At 39.4% G+C, this 21,242-nt stretch overlaps 1 protein-coding gene across 17 annotated transcripts in view; it reads left to right on the top strand.

The window, feature by feature from the left end:
- Positions 1–21,242, top strand: part of RAPGEF2 (Rap guanine nucleotide exchange factor 2) — a 264,705-nt gene that overhangs the window by 169,322 nt on the left and 74,141 nt on the right. For 3 of the 17 annotated variants that reach the window (XM_042234395.2, XM_042234394.2, XM_042234393.2), the window contains exon 1: positions 116–809. The exons of the other annotated variants lie outside the window; for them this stretch is intronic. In XM_042234395.2, the coding sequence (XP_042090329.1) occupies positions 750–809 (60 nt within the window). In that variant the 5' untranslated portion in view covers positions 116–749. Of the gene's footprint in view, positions 1–115; positions 810–21,242 lie in introns of those variants that run through there. 17 annotated transcript variants of the gene reach the window in all.

The raw sequence follows: 21,242 nt of genomic DNA, 5'->3' as shown, positions 1-21,242 counted from the left end.
ATGGTTGTGTTGAGTGTGAGGGACAGACATCATTAGATCAAATGTCCATCAGTGTCATGCCGCTGAGATTAATTGTGCAAACTTGGTTAGTGGAGTGGGACAGAGATCACTGGTCACTGCTCCGTCAGCATCACTGGCAGCCAGGGAGGAGGTCCCGATTCACACGCTCTGCCCTGCTTCTTTCTTTCTTCCTCTTTCTTCTTTTTTCCATGGTCGGAGGGGTCCGTACATGTGATTGCAAATGAGACAAGAGTATTAACAATGCTTGGCTGAATGCTGGAGACTGGTTCCTCCACCACCCTAATATCATTCTGTAGGAAGCCTTTTGGAGGAGAGTCTGTGTGCAGTCAGCCATTTTAGCTTTTTTTTTTTTTTTTTTTTTCCTTTCCTCCTTTTCTTTTGCCTCTTGTTCTTCAGCCTCAGAAATGATCTTGCTCTCGGGGAAGACTGAAAGCTGGATAAGGTTTCCTGGGTCTCGCCATAGCTTGAGATGGTTAGAGTTTCTGTGTTATAAAAATGGAGACCAGCAGGGTCGGGCAGATCCCTTTTCTGGTCCGCAAGTGTGAGGGTTTTCAGCTTACCGGTAGTGAGACTTGAGGCTGCAGCTGACTCTCCTCCTCCTCTTTTTTTTTTTTTCTTCTTGCTTTCTGTTCTTTTTTCTTTTAATTCATTGCTGTCAAGGGTGACTTGCTGTCCATGAGAGACTGTTACATGATGTGTAAATTCAGCCCAGCATATGTTTCTTCATTATGAAACCACTAGCAATCCCAGCTAACCATGGAGTTATGGGCCAGCAGGAGAAACATTCAGTAAGTACCTCAAATGCTGCTTGTGCTTCCATCGCACGTCATAGAGAATGGCTTTAAAATGGGGATGATCACTGCTTCTCTTCAAGGGGGGGCAGGGTTTTTAGAGGGTATGACATTCTGCTTGGAGGAGGGAGGGTAAGTTACAGCTGGCTTGTTCTTCCAATTTTATTGTGATTAAAAAAAATTTTTTTTAAGCCAAGACCAGTAGTCCACTTAAAGCAAGATCATGAACATTGGTAGATGTTGGATGGCTGCTTTTTATAATCAGAAACTAAAGCTTGATAATTCAGCTTTAACTTAATACTTGAATAGTTTCTTAAAATATTTGTATACTTGAATTTCATGAGAGATCACAAAAAGGTTATTGGAAACAGGCGTCTGTAGTACGGAATTCACATGTAGGCTTGGGGGAGGGAGGAGAGCTTTGGCTATTGATTTGGTGATAAAACGATCAGTGAGACTCATCTGACTTCTTAATGTGTATTAACAGGTGATGAGAACACAGGGTTCTTTTTAATGCCATGAGTGTTACTTCTTTATAATTGATCCCATGAGTCAGCCCTGCATTTGTCATGCTGAAATCCCACAGGCAGCTACTGCTGTTTGCGAGAAACACTTTTCTCTGGTTAATCCCAAGTCCCAGCCTCCTGCTCCAGGAATGCAAGTTCCCACTTAGCTGCCTTCATATCACCATGTTGGAAGTTTGCTGCCATCACTGATTCATATGTGTGTACATATGTATATTTAACTGTTCCGAATGAAAAGGCATATATTTAGGCAGCTTATATAGTCATTAGTCTAAATATTTTTAAAACATCTATTCTTATATCCTGGCATCTGGTGAATATTCTACTAGGGTAGAGGAATTATCTTTTATGTATACTAAAATGGTTGAGATGTTAAACTTCGAAAATGGAGATAAATCACTGAGGCTTTGAAAATGTATAGACAGAAGGCCATGAATTAGAATGTTTAGATGCCTGGATTTGTTTGTCTAATTTGGTTTTGTTCACCATCATGAACAACATTATTAACTAAATCTGAGAGGCTTTCTGGGATGCTGCGAGTGCAGTCCCAGGGTGGGAGCCACGGATGTTCCCGGGCTGCGGCCGTGTTGGAAGCGTGTTATGATGCAGGGCTTGGAGCCCAGCCCCGCTGTAATGAGATCCTTGTGGTACCTCGCTAATTAAATCTCTTCAGATCAGATCCAAAAAAAGACCAGCCTTATACTTAATTTCACTAATAAGAAATGTTGTTATAGAGAAGTTCCACTCTGGTTAGATTTTATTAGCAGGGCCTCTGACGTGAAGCTCCTCTGCACTCTGGAGTTTTCCAGGGATCAGTAAGCACGATCCTTAAACAGCACCTGAGGAACTTAGAAGCAAAGTTCAAATCACAGGCTCCTTGTTTACCTTTTTCATTGGTCCTTTCTCAGAATGGAGAGATGGGGTTACTGAAATTAATAATAATATAATTATTTTTTATTTTATTTTGTTTTGTCTGTGCTGGGTCTTCACTGAGGTGTGTGGTCTTCTGTAGTGGAGGCGCTCGGGCTCTCTAGTTGGCATGTGGGCTTAGTTGCTCCACAGCATATAGCATCTTAGTTCCCTGACCAGGGATCGAACCTACCTTCCCTGCAATGGAAGGCAGATTCTTTACCACTGAACCATCAGGGAAGTCCCAATAATAATATGAGCAGAGAAAAATTGTTAAAGCATTTACTGGTGGGCAAGGAAAAAGTTATGACTACATTTGTGAAAATGTTCAACCACTCAAACAGTGCATAGAGGCCTGTTCCCAAAAGCATTTTTATTTCCTGACAAGTGCTTTATGTTTTACTAAGTTCCAAGGTAGTGCTTTGATAAAAGTAGCCCTAGCCATAAGGTTTCTGTGAGTCACGTGCTGTCTATAAAACATGTCAGTGGTGTCTCCTATGACACTTTTGCGACAGATTGAAGTCCTGGAGTTCTCTGTCCAGAGCAGCCTCTGGGGCGGGGTTGTCAGGGTCTTGCTACCTGGTCCTCGTTGATGAGGCCTTTGGTTATCTAGGCTCTGCTGGTTAATGAGCAGACTTTTAAGATTTGAATGTTTGCAGGAGTTGAAACAGGAGAATCTTTTAAGATTTTAATTTTGTGCAGGAGTTGAACAGGGGAATAACTTTTCAGCTCTCACATAGTAGGTGACTCAGGAAATAGCTGTTGAGCAAATGTGAGTGGGACGCCTCTCTTTGCCCTGTGAGGTTTTAAGAGCTTTCACAAGGATAATGTCAGAGCTAATTTTAAATGAGTAAAACTTAGTAATGTCAAAAGTAACTTCCATTTTTTGCCTCTTCAGAAAGTTTGTGGCTGTTAAGTGGCTTTGTTTCTTTGACTTCAGAAGGGAGGGAGATGCTGAAAGGGAAACACCGTTACACTGGGGGATTTTTTGCTACAGCTGTGGCTGAGCCCAAGGAGTAAACTCAATTTTTGTATCTTGTAAGAATCTTTAGGATCTTAGGGGCTTTTTATTCTTGCCCCGTCCTGCTCTGTGTGTCATCTCAGCTGCTGACACTTCACAGGTGCACATTAAACATTGTCGAATTTCTCATGTGTGTGAGTTTGGGGGCCTCATTTAACCCTTTACACTAGTGTATTTTATGTGTTGCCACCTCTCCTCACTGGTGCTCTCCACCTGGCCAGGCGTGAATACTGAGGTGAACACCTGGGCGTCACCAAGACCTCGCCTGCATCTGGGCTCTCTTCTCACCACCTCGTGCTCCCTCTCCAGGGGAGCCTTGTGATCTGAGGAATTTTGACAATAAGAGATTATTAGCATTTTAAAATGTATGATAAAACCTCATTTCCAGTAGACTACTATGGGACACTAGGGGCACAGGCTGTTAATAGATGTTATATGAGAAAAGCTTCACAGGCTTAGTAAGTTGCGGGAGACCTAGGGGTGACATGTGAGGGGTTGTTACTGTGTTTACCAGCTGTTCTGCCTTCCACCTGCCTTTTCACCCACTTCAGATGAACTAGCGGGAGGAGGGCTCCTTAAGTGTGCTTTTGAAAGTTGTGCCCTATAGAGTGACTTAGAAACTTTGTACATTTTTTAAAATGAGTCAGTTAAAATAAGTCAGCTTGATACTACTGAACTGATCCTCTGTTTTCCAGTTGCACTTCTTAGTAGAATTATTGATATGTGTAATGCTCTGTACTTACAATAAGTGAGACTTTAGTTGTGATTAAATGATACTTTTTAAAAAGTGGCTGATATAAGAAAATGCCTTCTTAAATGCAGGGAATAAACAGTGATAGCTATCATTTATTGAGCACTTATATGACAGGCACAATACCACATGCCCTGACTTTATTTTTATAACAACCCTCTAAAGAAAGATTTGTTATCACCCTTTTAGATATGCTGAAAATGAGCATTAGAAAGATTAAAAAAATACTTTTCCTCAGGACCAGTAAGTGGTGGAACATCATTGGAGCCCAGGTGTGTCTGATTTCATAGCCCTGCTTTACCCACCACTCTGTCTTGCTTCTCTTTCTATGGCCCAGTTTAATCTAAATCAGTTGTGTGGATTGTGTACTTATCAGAACTGATGTGAACTATTGGAATACACAACTTTAAAAAAATGCTCGCTTTTCCCCTGCTACTCCTGTTTCTCCTGGTATGTGTGACATTCCAAGTTCATATATTATGATCAAAATTATCTTACAAACTTTTAAAAACAGTTTTGTAAAACTATTTGATAGATAATAATACTTCTGTCAACCCATCACAGAAGGACAAACACTGTATGATCCCACTTATAGGAGGTCTCTAGACCAGTCAGATTCATAGAGACAAAAAGTAGAATGGTGATTTTACAGGTTGGAGGAGGGGGAAGTGGAGACTACTTCTTGTGGGTATGGAATTTCACTTTGGGAAAATGTGAGAGTTCTAGAGGTGGATGTTGGTGACAGTTGCCCAGCATTGTGAGTGTACTTAATGCCTCAGAACTGTACACTTACAGGTGGTTAAAATGGTTAATTTTATGCTTTCTATATATCACCATAATAAAAGAAAATTAAAATGTTAAAAAAAAATAGTGCTTTGGTGTCTTTCGATGTTGTCTTGAGGCTGGAGTTGGGATGATCAGGAGTAGTTATCATTTGGCCTATTCCATTTCCTCCTGCTCTTCTGTGTTTGGTCCTGTTGGGACCAAACAGTTTTAATTGCTGTTTAACTCTTTCATTATAAACTTGATGCCTCAACTTCTGCTTCCTTTGTAACTCCTGACGGCCTGCCCCTGGCTACCTGTTTGTGCTCCCTAGCAGCCCTGACCTGGCTGTTCCACAGCCCCATTTCTGCTCACGACCATCTCTCTGAAGTCCACACTGGCCCTGACTCATCTGTAGCCACAAGTCATCATTTTATGAGCCTAAGTTCCTACTGGTCACCAAGACCCTCTGTAACCTACCTTCTCTAACTAAGGAGCACATTCCCCACCCCACCCCCCCACCTGCACCTTTTTCATTTAGGACAAGATGCTCTGGTTACAGACACTAAGGGCTCATTTTCTTTGCTCGCTTCTCAGCCTGCAGTGCTGTGTGCTTGACTTTCATTTGCTCCTTGCTTCTATTCATCTCTGCTTCCTCTGAATGATAATTCAGTGGCACTTAATATGTAATTCTTAATTTTATTAATTTTTGTAATTGGTTTGGTCTTTACAGTTAGATGAGACATTGTATCTTGAGTGAATTATCCACCTTCCTGGTACGAGGTGTGAAGGATACAGTTGGAATGAAAAACAGTTTATCAGCTGTTGAGAATACGGAATAGAGAAGCTTTTCTAGGATGGAAGAGTCACAAGTGAGGTTTCCAAGGATATGAGGAATTAGGAGGTTATGAGAAAAACAATGAGATCATCACTGTTGGAATGGATTATGTCAGGGAGAATAGGGCAATGCAGGTGGCAGACGAAGGTGTTAACCTGACAAATTAATGGCCATAATGTGAAGGTCCAGCAAAGGAGTTAACCAACCACCTCTTTTCTGACTCCCAACTCTCTGTCTTTAACTAGAAAAGATCTAAGAAAACTTGATTTTTAAAAAATTGCTTTTATCCTACCATGACAGTCTGACCTTGTCTATAAACACTGGGTAGTGTCTTTTTAATATAATTTTACTGATGTATTTTCCTTACCAGTGTGGAAGATAGTGCTGAGATTAATCATAGCTGTTAGACTATGCCTCTTTTGGGTTAAGATTCCATCTCTTCTTTATCTGATCTTCATTTTGTCTATTATGACACATATATTTCCTGAGATGAAATAAACTTATCTCTTGGGGGAGGTTTTCCACTGTGCTAGCTCACAGAGGCCTGAGAGGAAGCAATATCCTATTGTTTTATTCAAGGACAAGGTCATCTTGTCTTGGATTTGGGCCAAGAAACCCTGGCAACAAATAATAGATCTTTTTACCCTGTTAGAAGTAAAGAAATATATTGTAGGGACTTGCCAGTGCATTTTATACACTGCTTATATGGGTAAGATTGAAGAAAACTCTGTCCCATTGTAGGACGTGTTAAAGGAAAATCCTTACTTTTGGTCAAAAGAAGCATACTTTCCACCTTTGCTTTTAAATATTGTTTATTAACGACCCATTTAAGTACAGACTACATAAAAATAAAACCAATTAAGATTAGTAGAAAAGAGAATTCTCAGAATGCATATTTTTAGAATATCAATTACTTATTTAATCATGATAAAATAAAAACTATAGTTTTAATTTCTCATTTAAAATATCATATTTTATATGTTTGAAATGTTGATATTTAAGCCAAAGTAAATACTCTGTAAATTTGGTATTATAGATATAATTGGAGAAGGAAATGGCAACCCACTCCAGTATTCTTGGCTACAGAATCCTGTGCACAGAGGAGCCTGGTGGGCTGCTGTCGGTGAGGTCACACAGAGTCGGGCATGACTGAAGCAACTTAGCATGCATGCATGCATCAAAGAAGGAAATGGCAATCCACTCCAGTGTTCTTGCCTGGAGAATCCCAGGGACAGAGGAGCCTGGTGGGTTGCTGTCTATGGGGTTGCACAGAGTCAGGCACGACTGAAACGACTTAGCAGCAGCAGCAGCGTATATAATTACCCCTGAACTATGACCTGAAATTTCTTTAGTCCTTGATTTTAGGCCTGACCATACTCTTAAATATTTTATTCAGGTAATCTGTTTAAGAATCCTTCTAAGAGTGATGACTCAAGTTTTCTTTTTCCTGTGCTTAATAGTCATTTAAAAATTATTTTTATTTAATTTAAATCCTTGATGAAGAATGTTTTAGTGCTTACTTTATGTTGTTGTTTAGTCACTAAGTCGTTTCTGACTCTTTTGTGACCTCATGGACTGTAGCCCACCAGCCTTCTCTGTCCATGGAATTTTCCCTGGCAAGAATGCTGGAGTGGGTTATCATTTCCTTCCTTGGGGATCTTCCCAACCCAAGGATTGAACCCACGTCCCCTGCAGGTGGGTTCTTTACCTCTGAGCCACCAGGGAAGCCCTTACTTTATGTACCTAGTGAAAGAAGTAACTTATGGATGTAGCAGTCTTTTCAAAACTTTTCCTACTAAAAGCAAATGACCACTTTATCATTATCCATGTATTTTATTTGGATTATGATTTAGTTTTGAACTTAATAAAATAAGATTTTAAAAACTAAGAAAAATGAGTGTCTGGATGAGAGAAATACCTGTGAGAGAAAGTGGGGTGCAAGCGTATGTGTGTGTGTGATTTAAATGAAAGTCAGTGTCCTCCAGGTCTCTGTTAATTTCTTTGTTCTGAGATCTTTGCTTTCTATGACCTCCTTATTCTTCTTCACCATTAAGACATGGTCTTTATTTTTGGAGACCTGACACATGCTAATGATTGTTTCCATGTACAGTATTAAAATGCCAGGACTATTAGTACTACCTTAGGTGTTACACAGAAGGGGTTAAATAAAATTGTCTATTTTGGGGAACATATAGATAGGAAGCTTGTTCAGAAACACACAAGAGACCATAAACGCACATTTACACACTCAAGCACGTAGAGAAATGATGTAAGAGAGCTCCCCCCATAAAGTATCCTGTCCTTCTGCAGACGGTAGCACACACTGGCCTCTCAGACCCGTGGTCCCTGGCCCTCCCTTTCCTGCTGGTCTGGAAACACCCTGGCCACATAGAACGGGCCTGTTGTCAGCCTCTGCCATTTCAGTTTGTTGACCAAACCTCTGGAATGGGTCTTTTTATTTACTTTTGGCTATATCGAGTTTTCATTGCTGTACGCAATCCTCTTTCTAGTTGTGGCATGTGGGGGGTCTTAGTTCTCTGACCAGGGATCAAACACATGTCCCCTGCATTGGAAGGCAGACTCTTTTTTTTTTTTTAGCTTTTTGTGTTGAGTTATAACTGATTAACCATGTTGTGGCAGTTTGAGGTAAACATTGGAGGGACTCAGCCATATGTATACATGTGTCCATTCTCTCCCACACTCCCCTTCCATCCAGGCTGCCGCATAACATTAAGCAGAGTTCTCTGTGCTCTACAGTAGATCCTTGTTGGTTATCCATTTTAAATATAGCAATGTGTACATGTCCATCCCACACTCCCTACTTATCCCTTCTCCTTATCCTGGAAGGCAGATTCTTAACCACTGGACCATCAGGAAAGTCCCTAGTATGGATCTTTTACGTTAATTATTCTGTGTTCTCTCTGTCTCATATCGGTATCTGTCTATCTATACTATAAATAGAGTATACATGAAATATAAGGATATGCATTTGTATATGCTCAGTTACGCAGTTGTGTCTGACCCTGTGTGACCCCATGGACTATAGCCCACCAGCCTCCTCTGTCCATGGGATTTTTCAGGCAAGAATTCTGGAGTGGGTTACCATTTCCTCCTCTAAAGGATCTTCCTGATCTAGGGATCGAACTAGTGTTTCCTGTGTCTCCTGTATTGCAGGCAGATCCTTAACCACTGAGCCATCAGGGAAGCCATATATAACAATGGATTTTATTTTTTTGTACAGTTTGTGATATGTCATATTTGCACAGTTTATCCACCAACCTCCAGTGTTTCTTCTATACTTTAAGTCACTGTGCAAATATCCCCACATGCTACACATCTCCTCATTTTGTATCAGTATACCATGCCCTCTTCATCACCTATACTACATATTCATTATAAAGGCTGTTCTCAGAGCCATCATGGGCATGGACTCACTTTACAATATTTGATCAATAAAGTGCCAATCTGAAAAACACTTTTGAACTACTAAGGTACATATTCTTAGTGAACTATGGAGAAGTACGTTACTGGTTTATAATATTGACTTGGTTTGATTGTAAAATAAAGCATACCCCCATATGCATATATGTTATTTCATGCATGTATGTGTGTTTATTTAAATATGATTGATCTAAAATTTATATGTAATTTACATATGTATAAAAAGCTTAGAATTCTGTAAGTTTTTTGGCAGAGGCTGAGATGGTTAGATAGCATCACTGATTCAATGACATGAATTTTAGCAAATTCTAGGAGATAGAAGAGGACAGGGAAAGCTGGCGTGCTGCAGTCCATGGGGTCTAAAGAGTTGGGCACGACTTAGCAACTGTAACAATAACAATTTTCAGGGATATCTGAAAATGTGTGTGATCTTCTGTGATAACCATTTTATTTTCTTATAGCTCTATTTTGAAGTGAAGTTTGCTCAGTCATGTCTGACTGTTTGCGATCCCATGGACTTTACAGTCCATGGAATTCTCTAGGCCAGAATGCTGGAGTCGGTAGCCTTTCTTTTCTCCAGGGCATCCTCCCAACCCAGGGATTCAACCCAGGGATAGAACCCAGGTCTCCCCCACATTGCAGGGGCTTTCCTCATAGCTCAGTTGGTAAAGAATCCGCATGCATTGCAGGAGACCCTGGTTCAATTCCTGGGTCTGGAGAAAGGATAGGCTACCCATTTCATTATTCTTGGGCTTCACTTGTGGCTTAGCTGGGAAAGCTCTATTTTAGAAATCTGAAAAATACAGATTAAGATGGGAGCCCCTTATTATGGATTATCTCCAGTAGGTCAACATTTCTCTGATTTTAAGTTCCAGTGTATACCATCATGCCTTTGATAAGAGACAGTGGAATATGGCTATAGAAAAGGTATATAATTATAATCTTTGATTGTCTCTCTTCTCTAAGAATAAAAAGAATGGGTTCAACCTAACAATTTTACTCTTTTAAGTATTTTTAATAAGTGAAGTCACTCTCTGTTTCATTTTTCTCAGTAATTTAGAAAACTTTGGAGTTAAGTGGGAGTGTTATGCTGTGTAGTATTTCTGAGTTTTCTGGAACTGAGGAGTTCACAGTACCTTTAATATTAGTGAAAAAGATTGCCTAGGGATGTCAGTAAGAATTCAGAAGGATTCTATAGTTACTGGGCTACAGTGGCTGGGTTAGTAGGGCAGGGTGCAAGGTTTGCAGAAATTGAGGGATGGGTACAATTTACATGTCAGGTTTCCAGTAATTGAGAATGTCAGGGATTAAATTAATTTTTTCTTTATGGCTAACTAGACTTGTTTTCTTCATTTTTAAATGGCAATTTAAAAATGTGAATTTTTTATAATACCTTCGTACTAACATATAAGGCCTCCTATTTCTTATTGATCACTTCCCTGGTGGCTCAGATGGCAAAGAATCTGCCTGCTCTGTGGAAAACCTGGGTTCAATCCCTGGGTGGGGAAGATCCTCTGGAAAAGTGGGTTGCAGTATTCTTTCCTGGAGAATTCCATGGACAGAGGAGCTTGGCGAGCTACCATCCATGGGGTTGCAAAGAGTCAGACACAACTGGGCAACTAACACACACACACACACACACACACACACACACACACACATGTTTCTTATTGAAAACTTCCATTTGTGGAAATAATCAAATGTCAGAATCATAATACCTTATTTATTTATTTTGATCATGCCAGGCAGCATAAGGAATCTTAGTTACCCAATCAGGGATCAAACCCACACCTCCTGCCACTGAAGCACAGGATTATAATGACTGGATTGCCAGGGAAGTCCCCAGATCATATCCCAGATCAGCTTTAGGGATAACATTTTACCCAAAAGTGAAAATGAAAGTCTCTCAGTTGTGTCTGAATCTTTGCAACCCCATGGACTGTAGCCCACCAGGCTCCTCTGTCCACGGGGATTCTCCAGGTAAGAGTACTGAAGTGGGTTGCCATTCCCTTCTCCAGTGGATCTTCCCAACCCAAGGATCAAACCTAGGTCTCCCGCATTGCAGAGGGATTGTTTACCAGCTGAGCCAACAGGGAAGCAACATTTACCCAAATATAAAAATAATTTTAAACCATTTTATTTACAAGAGGTACCCTTCGAATAGATACACTAAATTTTACTGCTTGTTTTGTCTTGTGTTATGGCTGTTTAGGTGGTAGTTTGGTCTGTGGTTTGTCTCGTATTTGTTTTGTTCATAATTTATAATTAAAAAATACATAGCTATACATATGCTTATTAAAGAGAAATAGAAAACAGATAAAGACGGGAAAAGGATCACCGTTTTACTACCCAGATAAAATCATTGGTAACATTTTGATACGTATCTTTGTATTGTATATATATGTACATTGTGTGTGTGTATATATATATAGTACATGCATACAATATATATTGTATATTGTATATATATATATCCAACTTATTTAAGAGACACATTTTAGCTATTATGAAACTTCTGTCATAATCTGCCTTGTCTGTTTTATAATTTTAAAGTTTGCCATATAATATATATTAATATGTAATGTGGCATATGTGTTGTAGATAATGTAGCATATGAAATATATAGAAATTAAAAATAGAGGGAAATGTTATTTACTTAAGAGCTTCTTTAATTAGTGTTAGAATTCCATTCCAATGTGGGAAAAAAAGAATCCAGCGTGATTTTAATAAAGTTTGCTGTAGTCATGCTGCTGCTGCTGCTAAGTCGCTTCAGTCATGTCCCACTCTGCGCTACCCCATAGACAGCAGTCCACCAGGCTCCCGCATTCCTAGGATTCTCCAGGCGAGAACACTGGAGTGGGTTGCCATTTCCTTCTCCAGTGCATGAAAGTGAAAGTAAAAGTGAAGTCGCTCAGTCGAATCCGACTCTTTGCGACCCCGTGGACTGCAGCCCACCAGGCTCCTCCGCCCATGGGATTTTCCAGGCAAGAGTACTGGAGTGGGGTGCCACTGCCTTCTCCTGCTGTAGTCATACTGTTGTGCTTTTCTTGAAGCTTATGCAAAATTTTAAGATACAAAAGTGTCAAAAGAAAAAGTAAACTTTTAAATAACTAAAGAAAATATAAACATCTGTGACATTGCTTCTTTCCTCTTCCCATTCCACTGTAGAGTGTGTCTTTTACCACTGAAATTCTGTGTTCCTTTGAGTTGGGCGTGTTTCTAGACTTCTTCTCCTGTTTTATTTTGCCTCTCTCCTCCCCTCAAAATTAACACCCTGATTTATAACTAAGATTTAAAGAATGTCTTTGGTGAACAAGCATCACAAAAGTTGATAGTAGTGCTATTAAATGAAAAGGTTATTCTACTCTAGAAGAAGAGCTATAGATAAACTATGTCGCTGCTGCTAAATCGCTTCAGTTGTGTCCGACTCTGTGTGACCCCATAGATGGCAGCCCACCAGGCTCCCGCGTCCCTGGGATTCTCCAGGCAAGAACACTGGAGTGGGTTGCCATTTCCTTCTCCAATGCATGAAAGTGAAAAGTCAAAGTGAAGTCGCTCAGTCGTGTCCGACTCTTAGCGATCCCATGGACAGCAGCCTACCAGGCTCCTCCGTCTGTGGGATTTTCCAGGCAAGAGTACTGGAGTGGGTTGCCATTGCTTTCTCCATAGATAAACTATATGTCTCCCAATTTTTTCTCAGAGCAAGAGAACAGAAGAGGAGAATATAGATTGTAGTTTTCATTTAATAAAAGTGTCTTCACTATTAGTGGAATAAAGTGTCAAAATAAATTGAGCACTCATTAAATTAGTAGCTGGTAAGAAGTCTGTGTTGATACGAAAGTATGTGGATTAAAAGAAATGCATCCTTATGTAAGAACACCCTTGACTAGTGCAGCAGCATTCTCAAATCATTGTGAAACATGAACTGTAATGGGAATAAAAAATTATAAAAAGTTACTCACATTATTCTTGTGCTTTGTTTATCTAAGTTTAATTGTGTTTGTTTTGAAAGTATATGTCCTACTTAATTGTCTTTTGAAAAAAGAGGATTAATAATGAAGCAATGTATTTTGAATGTTTTCTTGTGGGTTTTATCTAGCTTTCTATAAAAATAATTTTAAAATATGGTTTGAAAATCATGCATCTGGTTGGAGTAGCATATATTTAAATGCTGGGTGAGCAGTTGGGACAGAAAATACATAGGAGAGCCCTGGCAGGACATGTGATTCAACTAGACAAAGAAGGAAATAAGACTTTAACTGTGTCACAAACAGGGGTAGGAAACAAGATAAAAGGAAACGGGTGGTGGAAGGGGGAGCTTTTTGCAAGACAAACAGTATACTCAAACACTGAAGCTTAAGTGTCCATATTCAAGCAAGGAAGAGTGAGTGGACTGGCGTGACAGGTGTGGAGGGGCACCTGGGGGATGTGGGTTGATGCCAGAGAGGCCTTTGAATGTCAGGTCAGAGAGCTTTGGCCTAATGCCATCGACTTATGTAATAATTAAAAAGCCGTTCGCTGTAGAATATAAGGAAATAAAAGTGTGATGCAGGATTCCAGAGTCCGTGATTTTGGTTTCTGAAGTCTGGGCTTTGTGTTAGGTCTTCCTTCAGGGTAGCTGGTAGGCACGCTGTCTCTGTTGATCTGCACCTAACTGACCAATCTTATGACATTGTGGCTTGGTTCACCTGATTGTCAGTGACCCAGTATTTTCTTCTCAGACTTTTCTGACTGTGAGGTGGATCCCGGTTTCAAAGATGTTAAAATAAGAAAGGAGCTGTGCATCTTATTTGTTAATTTATTTTTGGTGTATAGAAACTAATTTTATTTTTTGAAAAAATTTTATTGGTTGTTAGTTTCTAATAGGCTTCCCAGGTGGCGCTAGTGGTAAGAACCCACCTGCCAAAGCAGGAGACATAAGAGATACAGGTTTGATCCCTGGGTTGGGAAGATCCCCTGGAGGAGGGTATGGTGACCCAGTCCGGTATTCATGTCTGGAGAATCCCATGGACAGAGGAGCCTGGTGGGCTATAGTCGCTGAGGTCACAAAGAGGTGGACATGACTGAAGCTCTTAGAAGCAGGAGCAATTTCTGCCATACAGCAAAGTGAGCCAGCTCTGTGTAGTGTGTATATGTGTGTGTGTGTGTATATTTATATATAGAGAGAGGAGCTTTTATGTATATAATCTCTATTTTTTGGATTTCCTCCCCATTCAAGTCACCACAGAGCACTGAGTAGAGTTCCCTGTGCTATACAGTAGGTTGTCACTAGTTGTCTGTTTTATACATAGTATCAATAGTGTATATATGATTAGGATTGACATAAAAGCTATGCATTTTAGAATCTGTGAAATGTACTCTTAGCCCCGTTAGTATAACAATATGCTTAATGTAGCGGTATTTGTATATTACAATAATAGTGGTGAGCAGTAAGTTGTGAAGCGAAGTGTACAACACTTGTTTTAGGGAAATGTGTCCTGTGTTTGATCCTGGATATTTGTGAGCCAGTTTTTAGCCCCTGTCTTAGACTTACTCATGGATGAGTAGCAGGAAAGAGACCTGCTGACACTTACTCTAAGTCTCACAGATGGGAGGCAGGGAATGTGCCAGGCAGCTGGAGCCCGCCAGGTGGGTGAGTGTGGACGTGGGAATTAAGGGTGTTTCAGGCAGACAGATTTTGGAGATTTCAAGTAGTGCATCAGAGTTGTCCTGATAGGAGAGTGAGAAGCCCAAGGTGAAACATGGTTGGAGTTGCCTGCTCCCACATTGGTTTCAATACCATATTCTCATCATTTATAAGATGCTGTTGTTTCTACCTTGAAGGAACTTGAATCCTGAAATACATTGAAATAACGATCCAGGGATCCACTGGAGGTTCCAGAACTTAGCAGGGGATGGGGGAAGGAAATATCCCAGAGAAAGTGATGGTATTCCTAGTAACCCACTTATAAACGTAACCAATGTGGAAGATGAAAACTGTAGCCTAACCAGTTGTAAACTTTGTGAAGACAGTTACATGAAGAGAAAGGTTAGTAAAAACTGTAGCCTTGTGGTCAGAGCAAGGCTCCAGAGGCCAGGAACCTGATCTATTGAGATGGCCAAAAAGTTCATTCAGTTAGGGAATACGTTCAATAAAGTTCTTGGTGAAAAAAAAATTTTTTTTTTAATGTTTTACTTAAAACTGAATGAAATTTTGGCCAACCTAGTATATTCTGGCTTCACAACAAGTTGTATGAACCTCGGTAGGTTCTTTAGCTTTTCTACTACATAGAATCTTCATTTATAAACTGGAGATAAAGGGTGATGTGAAGATTAGAGGTAAACTCTATAAAATGTTTAGAGTAAAGCATGGCCCATAAGCACAATTCTTACATTTTTTAAAGGTATTGTATATCCAGGAAGTGGGCTTCCCTGGTGGCTCAGATGGTCAATAATCTGCCTGCATTGCAGGAGACCTGGGTTCGATTCCTGGATTGGGAGGATCCCCTGGGGAAAAAAATTGTCAATCCACTCCAGTATTCTTGCCTGGAGAATCCCCATGGACACAGGAGCCTGGTGGGCTACAGTCCATGGGGGTCACACACGGTGAGACACGACTGAGCGACTAAGCATAGTACAGCATCCAGGAAGTAAGGAGAATTGAGTCTGTCGTGCAGGTGAATCAGAGACTGTGTTAGTTTTTCCCTTTGCTTAGATGACCTGTCCGTAGTTGGTTTACTTTATTTTCGCTACAGTTCCATACTCAGAAAGCTACCTTCTGTTTATCAATTCAATATTAGAGTAAAAAAAAAAAATAGCAATAATGTCAGTAGCTAAAGTTGAAGGCTTCCTATGTTCTTAGGCAATGTTCTAAATACTTTCCATATATTATCATTTAATCCTCACAACAATGTAATCCTCTTTTTATATGTAAAGAAATGAAGGCATAGAGAGCTAAAGTGACTTTCCCAAAGTCGCGCAGCTGATTCATGGTGGAGCCAGTGGCAGTCTTTTCTTGTATGTGCAGACACACAGGCTCACGCATGTGCGCACATGCAGATCTGGTTTTGGAAACTCCGTGAAGCACCTAAATTTGCTCCTGTTATGTTATTGCAAGGTTGGACCAATGCTTTGTTCTCTGTGTGCCCTGCAGATTATGGTCCTCATTAGAAAGTTTGAGATCAGGTTATTCCTTCCCCTAGATTGAGTTGATTTCCTTTAGTGTAAATTTCAAAGGATTGCATATGCGTGATGTAGTAAGTACCATTCTTACCATAAAATCTAGAGTACTTTGATCTTGAAGGAAATAAAAGGAATGCATTTTATCCTCCTTCGAGGTTGACTAGAATCTCAAGGATACAATTTTGTATTGAAGAAATTCTCTAATTCTTTACATGGAAGTTTTCTTAATGCAGCTTTTTACAGGAAGGTTACCATGCTTATCTGAGATTTCCCATCTGTATGGTTCTCCAGAGGTCTCTTACATTACTCTGTTTTTAGACTTGAAAATAGAAAAGAATCTGTTTTTTGACTTACTGTTTGGATGATATGATTGCTCTCTTGTTTCCAGTTAGGTAAGTAATTTATAAGGAGCTTATTTTAGCGTATGGCCAGATGAAAGAGTTTTCTTATCTAGACAGATTTAGCAACATTATCTTAGCCATACAGATAAGTGAATAATAATTAGGTCCATCTTTATTACAATTTTGACATTTTCTTTAGGCTCCATCACTGTTAACACATACTCTTGGGATTGTGGAATATAATTATAACTTGTAGAAAGCTGTACTTTCAACTGAACATCACAAAGCGATCTAAAATCCAATAATAGTCTTCCTTGTGTTAAGAAAAGTATATCTATCTATATGTATGTATATATATTTACTTTTACTTATAAGTGGTATCATATGATATTTATCTTTGATTTACTTGTTTGGGATTGACATGTATACAATGTCTTAAAATGGTTGACCAACAAGGACCTGTTGTATGGCACAGGGAACAGTGCTCAATATTCTATAATAACCTAAATGGGAAAACAATCTGGAAAAGAATACATATATGTGCATGTATAACTGAGTCACTTTGCTCTACACCTGAGACACAACATTGTAAATCAGCTATACTCCAATATTTAAAAAAAAAAAAAATTTCTTGTCTTGGCTCTGCTCCTGGGCCTGGGTTCAGTGTACATCCTCAGTAAAGAGGAGGGTGTGTGGGGCCTCGTCCTTGGCCAGACTACAGAACATCCTTCAAGGCATAGGTATGAAGTACTGGCGCTGTTAGCCGTGGGTATATTCATTACTATATATTATTTCTTCTCTCTCCTTTGTTCGCTCCTTCAAGTATTATCCAACGATGCTTTGGGAAAAAAGATACTGCCTTTAATTGCTTTATAATAAAATTAATGAGTGGCTTTGCAGCATTAGCCTGAGGCACAGCAAAAGGGATGCACAGTGAAGTGTCATGTGCTTCAAAACTCACTTATTACCACTGCCCCAGTGCCTGGCATCGTCAAGCGTGCTGATAAGGGCATTTAAAGCAAAATCGTCTTCATTTCAGCTGTGAGCCTTTCTCCATAGTAATAGAAAGGAAGGAACCATTCCAGCGAGGGGTTTTGTTTAGTAGAACAATAAAATACATACTGAGAACTTGCTTTGAGCCCTTATTCTGAGGTTGGCTAGCTGTACAACTATTAAGCAAGTCATGAAAGTTTCTCTTTTCTCAATTCACAACAGAGATCATGCTTGCAATACCTGGTTTTCCCCCACAGCATTATTTGAAGATTATGGATGAGTATGGTAATACGTTATTTTACTTAGTGCTTTACATAATAGTATTTTCTTCAGTCATCAAAGTGAGATTAGGGGTGAAGTGAGATTCTCTGAGTCTTACAGGTAATAAACTTGAGGTTTAAATAAGAACATATAAAAAGAGTTAATTCTTTCAGAATCTTTTTGCAAACTGTAAAGCCTATGTGAGTGTCAGTTATCAATGTTAGATGATAGCACTCCAGAGTCATTCCTGTGTGGGTTGGAGTCCTGCCTCTTCTTTGTGGCTGTGAGGCGTTAAGCAGGTGAATTAAGTGTCCTGAACCGTTTTTCCTAGTCTATAAAGCTCTCTTCATGGTGCTCACTTCATAGACTGCTTGTGAGGGTTCCATGTCTGGCACAGGGTCTGGCTCATGGTGGCATCCATGAACTGGACTCTCCCTTTTCCAGCCAGAAAATTTCCCTTCTTTCGTTTTTAAACAGAATGTTGACAGCGATTCAGACATGTATTTTCCCTTATCTAATTTGAAGTTCATGGAACATGATTCTCTCTGTTGGACATCACAGAGCTGTGATGATTTGCTTTCAGGTTCATCATTAACTACTTTTTTCAGATTGGTACTGGTTTTCAAAATAGCTCATAATAGATTTTAGTTGCTAAGAAAAATTCCTATTTCATTTTTCACAAGTACTTTAAAAAATTTCCCCACTTATTAAGTGATTTTGTACAAGCAGAGCTGCTTAGTAAGACCTGTCTTTGTAGTCATTTCGTGTGTGTGTGTGTGTGTGTGTGTGTGTGTGTGTGTGTGTGTGTGTGTGTGTGTGTTTGCAAGGAGGTATTTTTAGATAGTTTAGCTGAACAGCAATCTGACGTCTTTAGAGGAGACATCAGTTCATTATGTGGATACAAATTCTATGCTTTCAGCTTTTATACACCAAGTCTTAATTTAAATCTGTTCTTCTTGCCGTTTCTAACGAAAGAGACTCTATCATGGTATGTATTCTGTTTCTTCCTAAGGCTGGCCTTTCTAGTTAACCTTTGCTTAGAGAAATGATCAATATAGAAATGGCTTTATTTGCTCACAACTTAATATAGATTATGGAAGCAGGGGATTTTGGGTCACATTTAAATATGCCGTTATATATTATTTCTCTATTGCAAGGTGGTTCAGGGGATTTAAAATAGTCATTATGGACTCATAAATGCTGCTTTCTTAGAAGAAGAACATTTTAAAGGCAAGGATGTGGGAGTTCTATACCTCTTAACTGTACATATTGCTTTATCGGTTCAAAAAAATGCCTTTTGCTTGGTGAAAGATAATTTCATGCTGAGCATGTAAGAGAATATGGTTATTTGCTTTCGTGTTGTTCTAAACACAGTGTTATATATTAAGTTGTGATGATATGTTTTCTTTTTTTTTTCCTCTTTCATACCTTTTAAAATTCTGGGAAAAGAAGCTCTTGCAGCTTAAGCAAATTATGTTAGTTGTTTGTGGCACTTGTTCTCACAAAAAGATGCCTTTGGTTAATGACAAGCATAGAACTTATGTGTTTGTTTTTCTGATTTTACTATTGTTAATTTGGGAAAGCTATTCATACATAAGTTCCAAAGGTTTTTTAAAATTAATTTTCAGAAATATTCTTTATTCATTTTCCAAAACTTAAAATTTTTATATAATTCATGCTAAAATGTCAAAGTTTGAGTGAAAACTTTTGTTATTCATTCCAATGTGTTATCTGTGTGGGGTAAAGCTTCCAGAATTTGAGGCACTGATTTATCATTTTTAACTCAGTTTCTTGATAATGTGTGAGCCAGCTGGGATTTTAGTGATATTTTAGTTTTTGCAATGGGGTTCTTTGTATTTTGCCTGACTTTATAGACATAAAGTATTATCATAGAGAGGTAAGTTACTTAGCCTAAAGAAAGACATGATCTTGGAGAGTCAGGAAATAATGGACATGGATCTTAAGATGCAGAGCTTTCATTCTTAGGAAAAAGCAGTAAGCAATATCTACATATCTGGAGGGGTCAGACAGGACATTTTTATAGTATGAAAAACAGGAAATCCTAAAGCTTTGACATTTTAAAAAATGCATTCTTGTTCTTAAAAATCAGTGGCGTTATGTAACCATTTAAGAATTTAGCTGAAGCCTGATATTAAGTGACTCAGATTCCTAGCTTCTTAATGATGCTTCTTTACAGTGAAATTCAAGCAGTTGCCAGATTCTTGAGCCATGAGTTCATTCTCCCTCCCCCCAAAATTTGCATGCCATCAAAACTGAGACTGCTGCCAGAAGAGGTGTGAGTGCTGAAATTCTTATATGCTAAGTGTAACATACTTCATATCAGGTTGATTCTTAGTGAAACCATTGATATTTTCATTTAAGAGACGTGACCATCTTTGGGCTAAAGTTTCTTTACTGGAAAGTGGCATAAAAGCTCCTGACTCTGGCTTTATTGGTCTCTTTTCTTACTTCCTGTAGCACCTCCAGGAGAATAACCATTGCTCTTTCAGGACTGTTTCCCCAGGACTGTTTCCCCCAAATCAACCAAGAAAGGCCCCTGCCTTCTTCTGACATAGGCAAAATAAGATGTTGAAGTTAACTTTACATTAAAATAATTGAATTCCCGTTTTACTTCTGCTTTTTGCTAGTATGTACCTAACATGTTTGAGGCTTCCCTGATGGCTCAGTGGTAAAGAATCTGCCTGCTAGCACAGGAGACACTGGTTCGATCCCTGGGTCAGGAAGATCCCCTGGAGGAGGAAATGACAACATATTCCAGTATTCTTACCTGGGAAATCCCATGGACAGGGGAGCCTGGCAGGCTACAGTCCATGGTTGCAAGGAGTCAGACACAACTGAGTGACTGAACAACAGCAACATCTAATATGTTTACATTAATGACTTAGCTCAAAAGGGACAGAAAAGTTGAGACCTTCTGCCTCTTATTGCTCCGTTTGTTGACTTCCAGAATCATTACCTCATCACAGTAGAAGAACAGTGTATCCTCTTCCTCACTGTCATAATTGTCTGGATCATCATTTATTATTATTATTATTATTTGTGTGTATATTAACCTGGAAACACAACGAGAAGGTGAAAACTTATGCAAAGTCCCCCCCCCCCCCACACACACACACACACAACCAGACATCCACTGGTTGATTATAATAAAATTCAAGACCGTATATTTCATTGTCCAAGAGATGTGATGTGGATGGTGTCACCTTGAATTTGATACAACCAAAATAGAACTTCTGAGTGTTTTCTCAGTCATCAACCCAAGAAACAAACCCAGCTAACCAAGCAGGCTGCAAAGGCTTACAGTTGTACAGTTTTCCTCCCCTCCCATTATTGACATTACCATTTACTGAGAGATTAAAGTCCCAAACCCATGAGTTACCTTTGGTCTTTTGGGTTACTCCAGACTC

This window comes from Ovis aries, chromosome 17, assembly GCF_016772045.2.
Source record: "Ovis aries strain OAR_USU_Benz2616 breed Rambouillet chromosome 17, ARS-UI_Ramb_v3.0, whole genome shotgun sequence".
Lineage (NCBI taxonomy): Eukaryota > Metazoa > Chordata > Mammalia > Artiodactyla > Bovidae > Ovis > Ovis aries.
The sequence above is the reverse complement of the archived record's forward strand: the minus strand, read 5'-3'. Positions and strand labels throughout refer to the sequence as shown.